This window comes from Lonchura striata, chromosome 20 (genome assembly GCF_046129695.1).
Source record: "Lonchura striata isolate bLonStr1 chromosome 20, bLonStr1.mat, whole genome shotgun sequence".
NCBI classification, from domain to species: domain Eukaryota; kingdom Metazoa; phylum Chordata; class Aves; order Passeriformes; family Estrildidae; genus Lonchura; species Lonchura striata.
Window position 1 is genome coordinate 1,361,765 of NC_134622.1, and position 10,992 is coordinate 1,372,756.

The 10,992-nt window shown below is 63.3% G+C and overlaps 3 protein-coding genes across 4 annotated transcripts; 2 read left to right on the forward strand and 1 right to left on the reverse strand.

Moving 5' to 3' along the window:
• The first annotated feature begins 3,264 nt into the window (after positions 1-3,264).
• Positions 3,265-3,926, forward strand: LOC110475890 (claudin-4-like). The gene has a single exon (XM_021540370.2). It carries the CDS (start codon positions 3,265-3,267, stop codon positions 3,892-3,894), a length of 630 nt encoding a protein of 209 aa, XP_021396045.1. The 3' UTR covers positions 3,895-3,926.
• Positions 3,927-6,637: 2,711 nt separating this feature from the next.
• On the forward strand, positions 6,638-7,467 carry LOC110475891 (claudin-4-like). Its single transcript, XM_021540371.3, has one exon. The coding sequence runs from the start codon at positions 6,645-6,647 to the stop codon at positions 7,287-7,289; it is 645 nt and encodes a 214-aa protein (XP_021396046.1). The 5' UTR covers positions 6,638-6,644; the 3' UTR covers positions 7,290-7,467.
• A 352-nt stretch (positions 7,468-7,819) lies between these two features.
• Positions 7,820-10,402, reverse strand: METTL27 (methyltransferase like 27). Of its 2 annotated transcripts, XM_021540372.2 has the most exons (5): positions 10,276-10,402; positions 10,073-10,201; positions 9,863-9,998; positions 9,658-9,750; positions 7,820-9,214 (listed from the first exon to the last, which is right to left on the reverse strand). In XM_021540372.2, exons 1-5 carry the CDS (start codon positions 10,381-10,383, stop codon positions 8,976-8,978), a joined length of 705 nt encoding a protein of 234 aa, XP_021396047.1. In that variant the 5' UTR covers positions 10,384-10,402; the 3' UTR covers positions 7,820-8,975. The 2 variants fall into 2 exon arrangements, with proteins under 2 accessions (XP_021396047.1, XP_021396048.1); XM_021540373.2 differs by lacking the exon at positions 10,073-10,201.
• Between the last annotated feature and the right edge of the window lie 590 nt (positions 10,403-10,992).

Sequence of the window (10,992 nt, forward strand, 5' to 3'; positions counted from 1 at the left end):
CTCCCGAGACCCCCTTCCTGATCCACCATCTCCCCCATACCTTCGCCAACACCTTGGCAGCACTTAGGGGTGTTTTCCCTGTTGGGAGCCACTTGTTGCATAGAAACCGGACAGAGTTTTGAGTTTCAGAGCGACTTCAGGCCGAAGGTCCCTTCTCTCCCTGCTGGAGACCTGCAGGGACCCCACAGGTCCCGGCGCACGGTTCCCCTCCTGATAAGACTTTGCTTTCCCATAGCGATAAACAACCTGACTGTGCATATTTGAGTCGGTCGGAGGGATTTAAGTTGGGCAAGGATGTTATTTGGGAACATTCAGTCTCTGGGCTGTCGGTAACTAATCCTCGGCCTCCAGCGGGGAGAAGCTGCCCCACTGCTCAGAGGCTGAGTGGGAGGGTTATTGGCCGTGCCTTGCTCAGCAGATGTGAAGCCAGAAATCCCGGTGGATCATCGTTTGCTGGCAAGTCTCACCTGCCTCTCTGGGACCTTGAGGTAGCCAGGTTGGTGGGTCCATATGTGGGTCCTGGGGGATGAAGGGCTCTTCCCTCCTCAGTGGTGTGGGGTATGTGTGGTGGGACTGACACCCATGTCGTGGGTGGGGATGTCCCCAAGCCCTTTTTGGCAGGAGATTCATGCCCCAAGCCCTCTCCCTGCAGAGTTTCCTCCACCCTGAGCAAGGCCAGGGTAACACAGCCTCTGCTGTTCACCCAGCAGTGCCTGGCATTGTGGTGACACTGCGTTTAATGTCACCTTTGTGCCTGGGAATGGCCTCACTGCTCAGCTGAGGGGCTGCAGTGTGTCCCCATGCTGGTGAACCCAGGGAAAGTGTCAGAAGGTGTTTCCTGATGGATGTGCCAGAACGGGAGCTCTGCCTTCACACACCATCTTAGTGCAGTGTAACAGGGATGGGAGCCCTGGCTCCTGCATGTCCTTCAAATCCCACTGCATTTGGGGCAAGGCATCTACACCTGAGTGGGTGCTGGGACAAGTGCTGTGTGGTGAAGGCTCAGGATGGGCTGAATGTGTTGAGCAGCCTGTTTTGGGGTAGAGGAGCTTCCTGCTGAGCAACTGGGCTGTGGTCCCACCAGGACATGTGCCTGTGCCATGGTTCCTTGCAGCTGACACTGGGGAAAATCTGGGTTGGGGTCCTACAGGAAGCACTGGGAATTAGCATTGGGACAGGGCTGTGGGGCTGGTGTCCATGTGGGGCTGGTGTCTGTGGAGTGCTTGTCCTGGATGGCATGTTCTGAGGTTCTTGGTGGTCCCCCTATGCTGCACTACCATCCTCAGGCTCCAAGGGCTCTGGGGTTGGCTGCTGCTCCTCCACGCCAAGCTGGTGTCTGACGGTCCTGCTGTCCGGCAGTGCTGGGGACACGGGGCTGGCAGTGCGGGGGACACGGGGCTGGCAGTGCTGTCCGGGTGGGTGTGTCACTTGGGAATGTGGGGCAGGGCACAGGGGCTGCCCCTGTGTGGCAGCTGCCAGGTGGAAGATATGTCACGTTCCAGCATTAATTACAGTCATTGGCTGTCACAGGCTGTGCTGGCGCCTGCTCTGCCTCCGAGGGGGAGTATGAACAGCTCAAGTTTTGATGCTCTGTGCGCGAGGGAATCCCTGTCCCCACCTTGCCATTTGTCCCCAGCCCACAGACATGTCCCCACGTGCCTGCGGGGACACGGCTGCTGTGAGCCACACACACATTTGGGCGTGTGCCTCTCTCCAACCCCAAATAAGGCAGTGGTTGCAGCAGCCGGCTGGGAGGTGAAAGCCTCAGGCAGGGTCTGGCCCCGGCGGGGATGCTCCGGAGCTCTGTAGATTAAAGGGAACCCTTGACCACAAGGTTCTGGCTGCAGGCTGGACACACTGGTATGTGAGCAATGCGAGCATTCCAGCAGGACAGAGGGACGGACCTGGGCAGCTCCACTGGCACAAGTCAGGCAGGCAGGACCATGACCATCTCCTTAGGTTGGGGTCTGCTGTGAGACATGTCCCCAGACATCCTCCTGGCACTGCGGTGCATGGGCCACCAGGCTTGTCCCACCACACTGGGACATGATGCCCAGGGACATCCTGGCATGAGCAGTGTCCCTCGCACCAAGCAATAAGCACAAATGGTTGGATCATGATGGTAACCCCAGTGCTCAGGAAAACTAAGATTATCTCCGTTCTTCTTATCTTTTCCAGGGGCCCAGGATTAAGCTAGGGTGATGAAACAGTGCAATGTCTGTCTGGTGTTGTGCTGTGCCTGTACAGGGGCTTGGAGGGAGCAGGGAGGGAGCCTGCATTGGAGTCATGGATTAAAAGAGGACAGGGGCAGCATCAGTATGGCATCAGTGCTGGCATCGGTATTGGCATCAGCACTGGGATCAGTGGATGTGGCTCTGGGTATGATCAGTGGGATCAGTGGGTATGGCTCTGGGGCAGCTCGAGGCCACATCTGCCCCTCACAACCCCAACCCACCTAACCCCACCATGCAGGCAGTGGGACACGGGCAGAGCTGGGGCTGAGGGTGGCTGTGTGAGCCCTGGCTTGGCACTGGAGCACAGATGAGCTGGTTTGGGGTCTGTCCCCCTGTTGCCCCAGGCAGTGCTGTCTCTCCTTTGTGGGGAACCGGCAGCCGCTCCAACCGGTTTGTTGGTCTGGGCGGTGGCACCTCCTGCCCGAGGCCTGATGGAGGGCTGGAAGTGCTGGTATGGACGCCAAGGAGCAAACAAGAGCCGCTTGTGTCCTGCTGGGCACGGAGCCCAGCAGCCGGAGGGGACAATGTGCACCTCCCTCGGCATGGGGCCATGGGGGGGCAAGAGGCCGGATTGGAGCAGTCACTATGAGCTGGAGGGAACTGAGGCATGAAAGCGTGAAGGGACCCCATCCAAGTGATGGAGCAGAGGGTTCTGGCAGGGATGGCAGAGATATCCTGGTGCCTGGACACCAGCTCTTCCCCTTTAGCATCCCAGGCTGAGCCCTAGTGCTGCCCTGGGCACGTCCTGCCTGCCCACAGCAATGGCATGCACTCCTACACCTGGGTGGCCTGATCCCAGTCCCCTGTATCCTCCTCCGTGGGAGCAACCGGGATATTAAGTGTCATCGCTGCAGGGAGAAATACAAGTGGAAGAATCCCGGGAAACTGGTTCTACCCCTCCATCCGGTGCCGGCGGCAGGCCGGCGGCTGCGGCGGCGCTCCTCCCTCGGCAAAGGCATATAATGCCTGCCATGGGCCCGGCAGCCGGCACTGCGCGGCGGGAGGCGGGCAGGGAAGCAGGCAGCGAGCGATGGCCTCCATGGGGATGCAGGTGCTGGGCATCGCCCTCTCCGTCATCGGCTGGTTGGCCTCCATCCTCTGCTGCGCACTGCCCATGTGGCGGGAGACGGCCTTTGTCGGGAACAACATCGTGGTGGCACAGATCATCTGGGAAGGGCTGTGGATGAGCTGCGTGGTGCAGAGCACGGGCCAGATGCAGTGCAAGGTGTACGACTCGCTGCTGGCCCTGCCGCAGGACCTGCAAGCCGCCCGTGCCATGGTGGTGGTGGCCATCGTGCTGGCCATCCTGGGCACCCTGCTGGCCGTCGCCGGCGGCAAGTGCACCAATTGCGTGGAGGATGACACCGCCAAAGCCAAGGTCATGATCCTCTCCGGCATCATCTTCATCGTCGCCGGTATCCTCATCCTCATCCCCATCTCTTGGTCAGCCAACAGCATCATCCAGGACTTCTACAACCCGCTGGTCTCTGACTCGCAGAAGCGGGACCTGGGCTCGTCCCTCTACGTGGGCTGGGCGGCCTCGGCGCTGCTGCTGCTGGGGGGAGGGATCCTGTGCTGCACCTGCCCTCCCCGCGGAGAGAAGCCCTACTCCGCCAAGTTCACGGCTGCTCGCTCGCTGCCGGCCAGCAACTACGTGTAGGAGCCCCCGGCCGCCCCAGGGCGCGGGGACCTCGCGGGACACCCATCCTCCCCGGCTGGGCTGGGACCGGCCGGGCGCCGGGGCGGTGCGGGGGAAGGCAGACAGAGCTGCCTTTGTTCCACCGGGCTTGAAGCCGGTTCTTTAATCTCGGTTGAGACAGGGGACAAGGAGATCTTGTCCTGGCTGTCCGCGGTGGGGGTTCTGCTCCCCCCCCCCACAGCGTCCAGCTGAGGCATCTTCTCCGAGACATCGCCTGATCTCCTCCTCGAGCATTTGCCGGCTCCCGGTATCGGGGTGTGCCATGTGGTGACACAGCTCCCAAGAGCCCGTCCCACGGGTGGCACAGGGCTCTCTTTCCCCGCGTGAAGCTCCCCGGGACGTGTCTGTCCCTCGGGGTGGGTGGCGGTGTTGGTGCTGGTAGGGACAGCAAACCTGTCCCACATGGTCACAGGGACGTAGTGGTTCTGTGAAATCTGCAAACGCCGGCAGGGTCTTGAGGGGTGACAGGGGCTGTCACCTGCCTGTTCTCTAAATTTTGACTTTGACCTACTTTCGGGGCTCGGAGCGGCCGTACAGAGTGCGATTTCTCGCGGCAGCTCCCCAGGGCGGGGGCATCATTATCCTGGGAGTGGGAAGGCAGCGGCCGGGCTGGGAAAACCGGTCGGGGAGGCGGGACCGGAACCGGGCTGTGCCCCCGCGTGGTGCGGGACGACTCCCGGACCCGACCCCATCCGTCGTCCCAGAGTCGGGTGCCCGGGGCCGGGAGTGCGGTCTCACGGTACCCCTGGCTGTGCTGCCGTCCCTCCCCGTGTCCAGCCTTCCCGCATTAAACGGCAGCTGCTCAGAGCCCGCTGTGCCTCGTTTTCTTTACCCTCTCCAACACCCGCCTCGGTGGTGGGACAGCCCGCTGCTCCTGTGCCCCCGTCCTCCTGAGAGATCCCTTGAGATCCCTGCCTCCTGCTCCAGCCCTGGCGTCCCTGGCCGCTCCCCTCCCGGGCCGCCCCGGGGGTGACAGCGGCTGCTGCCACGGCACAAAGACGGGGTGTCAGGACTGTCCCACGCCTGTCCCACGCCTGACCCACCGCGATCATCCCACCCGAGCAGGGAGAAGGTGGCGGCGCCGTCCGGGGCGAGTCGGGGCGCGCTGGCCCCGGTTCCACCCCCAGCCCCGGCTGGGAGCGCCCCGCGGCCGGCGTGGGCAGCGCCGCGGGTTTTGCCTACATCGCTTGCGGCACGGCAAGTGCTCCTCTGGCTTGGGAACATCCTCCCTCCCCACCTCGGGGTTTGGGGGGACGAGGGGTGACTCTGCCTAGCTCTCGGTGTCTCATCTGGGTCTGAGGGCTGGAGGGCCACGGGAATGGTGGAAAATATTCCTGTAATCCTGTGGTGCCGGTAGCCAGGTGGAAATGTGAGCACAATGGTCTGTCGAGCATCCCCAAGGATCCATGGAGACACCACTTGTCCTCACGCAGGTGGTCGTAGACCCTATTTTGGGTGTCTTGTGTGGCCAGGTGCTGCTAGCTGGGGAAGAGTGCCTGGGATGGCTCCCACCATCCCGGCTCCTGCCTGCCTGGAGCACGGGGGAGGAGCTGTGATTTTGACGCAAAGAGTCTTTCATGGCCTGGGGGATGCAAAGTCCCAGTGCTGAGCGTCCATCAGGCTCCTGAGGGATAAAAGATGCTGGGTAAGGAGTGGGGATAAAACGGGAGAGGCCGGAGAAATCAAAACTAAGACAGGGGAAATGATGGGGAAACCTCTGGCAAGAGCCACAGGGTGTGCCAGGCACAACCGATACCCGCTGGGCCATAAAACCCCGGCTGGTCCCAGCTGCCAAGCACGGCATAGGCAGCCATGGGTGAACTCTGCTCCATGAGGGGCTGAACTGCATGTGGGCTGAGCCAGGGCCACAGCAGTCACACGTGACCACAGTGCCAGTGTGCCCAGCTTGTGTCCCTGTACCAACCATCCCTGTCCCGGGGATGCCACCCCATAACCCCTCACCAGGCTTTGCCCTCTTGGGGCTGCTCCTGGGGCTTCTCTGGGATGGTATCGCAGAAGGTGCTGAGCCCCAGACCAGGGATCAGGGCAGAGCTGGGCTCTGTCCCATTTCCATTTTCTCCTGGAGAAGAGATCCCAGGTCCAAAGGGCACTGTAGGATGGCTGTGAGGGCAAAGCCAAACCAGGAGCAGGCAGTGCTGAGTGGTGTGGGGGGCTGCCTTCCCTGCCTGTGTCCCTGGCATGAGGCTTATGGCCGGGAAGGCTGAGCACCCGTGGTGGAGTGGGACATGGGGTGGGCACTGGGGGATGGCCATCAGGGCAGGACATGGGGTGAGTGTGGGGTGGGGAGTCTGCACTCTGGAGTGCTGGGGGTGGGAACAGCAAGCCCCCCATCCTGCTTCCCAAAAGTCATCCCTTCCCTAACACTTGCCATGCCCTGGGAAGAGGTGATGGCAGAGGCTGTGCTATGCTGTGGGGACAATGTAGGGGCTATGTGACACACGGGGGCTCCTGCACCTTGGCCTGCTTGGGGCCTGGGTCCTCAGCGCCACGTGTTCCTATCCTGTCCTGCAGCACCACCTCATGCCACTCATGCCCCATGTCTTTCAAGTCCCTGTGTCACTCATGTCCCCCTGCTGTCCTACAGCCATTCCCATCCTTGTGGGGAGCAGGACACACCAGATGAAGCCCATGCTGTCCCTGGCTGTGGGCTGTGCCTGTGACATCCGTGCCTGTCCCCGCAGGAGCTGTGGATGGCGATGATGACGATGCAGATGGGAGGACTGATAATGGCCACGCTGGGCTGGCTGGGCTCCATCCTCACCTGTGCCCTGCCCATGTGGAAGGTGACGGCCTTCATCGGCTCCAACATCGTGGTGGCCCAGGTGTTCTGGGAAGGGCTGTGGATGAACTGCGTCTACGAGAGCACGGGGCAGATGCAGTGCAAAGCCTACGACTCCCTGCTGGAGCTCACCTCTGACCTGCAAGCTGCTCGTGCCCTGGTTGTCACCTCCATCTTCGTGGCCTTCCTCGCCTTCTTCATCGCGCTCTCGGGAGCCGACTGCACCCGCTGCGTGGATGACAACGGCACCAAGAGCAGGATCTCTGCGGTGGCAGGTGTCATCTTCATCATGGCCAGCATCATGCTGCTCATCCCTGTCTCCTGGTCTGCCAACAGCATCGTCAGCAACTTCTACAACCCCATGGTGCCCGAGGCCCTCAAGAGAGAGCTGGGGGCTGCCCTCTACATCGGCTGGGCCTCCAGTGCCCTGCAGCTCTTCGGTGGGGGCGTCCTGTGCTGCTCAGGATCCCAGTCCCAGCAGGACCCCTACCCCAAGAAGTACAGGGCAGTGAAATCCTGCGGCCCGATGGGCTATGCCATGAAGGACTATGTGTGAGCCCCTGTACCCAGGTGCCAGCCCAAGGCAGAGCACCACCGTCTCTGTTCTGCATCCCCGTGCCACACTCTGCCCCTGCACTGCCTCCTCCTGCCCATCCCCACGCTGGCTGACCCCCAGCACGGTCCCCACATGTGCCCTTCCCCAGGGCAGGGACTATAAACATCCTGGTGCCACCGAGGCTGCCTGGGCTCATTTTGAACAGCGCGGTGCGGGGAGGATGGTGATGCGTCCCGGGGGTGCCGTGCCCTGCCAGCTGCTGTGTTCCAGCACCTGGAACATCTCTATCTTCATGGGGATCAGCAGTAGTCAGCCAGGGTGCTCCTGGCATTCCCTGCAGTGGGAAACTGAGGCAGGGGGAGGACACTGAGAGCTAAGAGAGGCATGGGGGGACACCAGGTGCTCTGAGCCCCCATGGACTGGGAGGGAACCCCAGAGAAAGGCTGAATCCCCCCTCCCAGGCTCCTGGCCACCCATCCTGGTGGGTGCATATTCCCATTGCTCTGGGAACAACACACAGCAGACAGATAGCAAGGACAGGGGTTTATTGAACAGGCAAGTGCAGGGCTGGGGACAGCCACAACTCCCAGCTGCCCAGGGGACAGTGTTGTTGACAAAGGGGGAGGGAGCAGTAGGACACCTACTGATGGGCACAGGGACCCTAAAACATGGGAGACAAAGCAGAAGGGTGACAAGAACCCTGGTGAGGGTGAGTATGGAAGATGTAGGATGCCCTGGGTGAGGAACAGGTACAGACACAGCCATTGCCTCATACTGAGGAACAGCTCCTGAGGAGAAGGATGCAACCTGTTCTCCAGGAACATGGGAACAGGATGAGCAGAAACAGGTCCAAGGGAAGGGAAAAATAAAAAAAATCCAAATAGACCAGCAAGAGATTTGGGTAAAAAACTTCCCAAGGGAGCAGCAGAGGAAGAATTGTGAAGGCAGCCCAGCAAGGGGCTGGGGGAACAGGCTGGGCAGGCAGTGCTGGGTAGCTCTTGGGTGGGGAGCACCTGCCAGCTCCCAAAATCCCTTCCAAACTCATTTCCCCTCCCAGACCATTAATTACAAAGCTGTGGGAAAATGAGAGATTCAAGCAGCTGTTGTGGGATGGAAGACAGATGTGGCACTTGGGAAGCCTCTCCAGCTGGGAGTCACCTTGGCATTGCTGCTTTGACTCTGGGTGTGGAGGCTCCTGCACCTCAGGGTTGGGTCAGTCCCTAGGGAGGATGAGGATGGGAGGCCACAGGACACAGCAGTGGGGACTCACCTCCAGCAGTCCCCAGGTAAAGACTCTAGGGGTAGGAGATGAAGGATTTAGATTTTGACCATGAGTGCTGAGATGGGCGAGGTGGGGAGAAGACATCCCAGACGGGACATACCAGAACAGCCATGTGGGTCTGTGAGATGCCATGGTGAACGTTGAGGTGTTGGGGTAAATACCTAAGCACCAGAGCTAAAGGTGGTGCCCAGGAGACCCTGGTGAATCCAAGATACCCTTCCCGTGCTGAGGAGCAGACAAGGGCCCCATGCCAGACCTCAGTGAGAAGGAACTGAAGAAGGGAATGGGGAAATTCCTCCAAAATATTGTCACCCCCAGCAGCTGGCCTGCTGCAGGAGGGGGTCACTGGGTTCAGTTTTATAAAGGGTCAAGTGCTCACCCCCCCTCCAGAGCCATGCTAGCTCTCAGCCCTCCTCGAGATGGGGCACAGGGCACTTCTGGTAGATGTAGACCACCCCGGAGATGTAGCCCGTGCCCTGGGTGCTCTCCTCCTCGGTGGTGGCCCTCTCCCAGTACTCCACTTCCTGGGCCAGCAGCTTCTGCCAGGCTCCGCTCTGCTCCAGCTGGCCCAGCGCCGCCTCCAGCTCTGCCTTGTACCGCAGGTTCGAGGGGTTGCTCCTCGTCGTCAGGCACAGGAAGCCGCCTGCGGGTCAGGAGGCAGGTAACACTGACTGGTGTCCCTCTCTGGGACAGCATCCCCCGGAAAGGGTGGGGACGCGGGGAGGCACCCAGAGCCTGCCAGGAGTCCCTGTCCCAGGGCAGGGGACGGGCACGGACAGGCCGTGCACAGGGCAGGGGGCAGGAGGACAGCAGGCAGAGATGGGCAGGACAGGGGGCCGGGGGGCAGGGGATGGGTGGGCGGTCACACACCGGCCCCGTTACTGCCACCTCCCACCTTGTCCCGCTGCCCAGAGCTGGCAGTGGACAGGGTCAGGGACACCGTGCACCGCCCGTCCCTGCCAGCAGTGCTGTCTCAGCTGTGCCACGGGTCCAGCGTTCAGCGGGGGACCCGCAGCCACCGGGGCTCGGCGTCCCATCTCACCACCCCCGGGGTCCCGGCGGGGAGGGACACGGCTCCGCCCTTACCGGGCTTGGTGACGCGCAGCAGCTCCGGCAGCACCGAGCTCGGCACCTGCCCCTCGCCCAGCGCCCCCACCACCGTCACGGCGTCGTAGTGCTCTGCGAGGGCACGGGGCGTCACCGGGGGACCCTCCGGGGCTCCCCCCGCCCGGTGCCTGCGGGACACGTAGGTGTCACCGAGGGGTGCCGGGGGTCCGTCCCCTCCCGTTACCTGCGGGCGCGGGCAGCGGCTCCCTGCCCAGGACGCAGAGCCGCAGCTCCTGGTAGAGCCCGGTGCTCCGTGCCCGCTCCAGCATCCCCGCGCTGCCGTCCACGCCGTGCAGGCAGCGGAACCCGCGCCGGTGGAGCTGCGGGGACAGAGGCAGCGTCACCCCCGCCCCGTCCCGTTACCCGCGGCCCGTCCCGCCCGTGCCGCCGGTACCTCCCGCGCTACGAGCCCGGTGCCACACGCCACGTCCAGCAGCCGCGCCCCCGCACGCGGCGCGGGGAAGGCGAAGGCGAGCGAGGCGGCGGCCAGATGCGGTGCCCGGTACTCCAGAGCCGCCACATCCTGCGGGGAACACGGCGGTCAGCGGGGACACCCACGGCCTCTCGGCGCTCCCGCTCCCTCTGCGTCCCCGGTACCTGCTCGTAGCGGGCGGCCCAGCCGTCGTAGAGCCGCAGGCGTTCGGGCAGCGCCGAGCCCCGGTGCACCGCGGCCACGCGGTCCCGCACGGCGGCCGGCAGCCCCATCCCGGCCGCGCTCGGCACCGGCGGGGCCAGCTGACCGCACCGCCCCCCATGGACCCGGTGGCTCCGCCCGGCCACGCCCCCAAACCCCATTGGCCCCGCCTCCCGCTCGCGACGCGCCCGCAGCGCCTCATTGGCCCCTCGGCCCGCCCAGGCCACGCCCCCAGCGCGCGGTTCCGCGGTGACCCCGCCCCGGAGGGCGCGCGCCCCCGGCCCCGCCCCCGCGCTCCATTGGCCGCCGGAGCTGCCCGCGGGCCGTTGGGAGCGACCAAGTGCGGCGGGAGGCGGGGGGGTGCGGGGCTGAGTGTCCCGGGGGGTGTCCGGTCCCGGGGCTGACCAAGTCCGGGGGTGGCGGCCTCAAGTGGCCTAGGGGCGTGACACCGAATCCGCACGGGCAGTGCGCCAGGGGCCCTGTCTCCCAGCAGTGTCCACTGTTTCTGCTGCTCGGTCAGCTGCAGGGGTCAATTCCAACTGCGTCACTCGTGTCCCGGCGCGGGGACATGTCCTGGACAGGTCACCTCCTGCCCGGCTCCTGCGCTGTCATCTCCATCCTGCACTCACATCTCCGTCACCCAGTGCGGCCACCACCGAGCCCGCCGTGTCGCGCTGTGT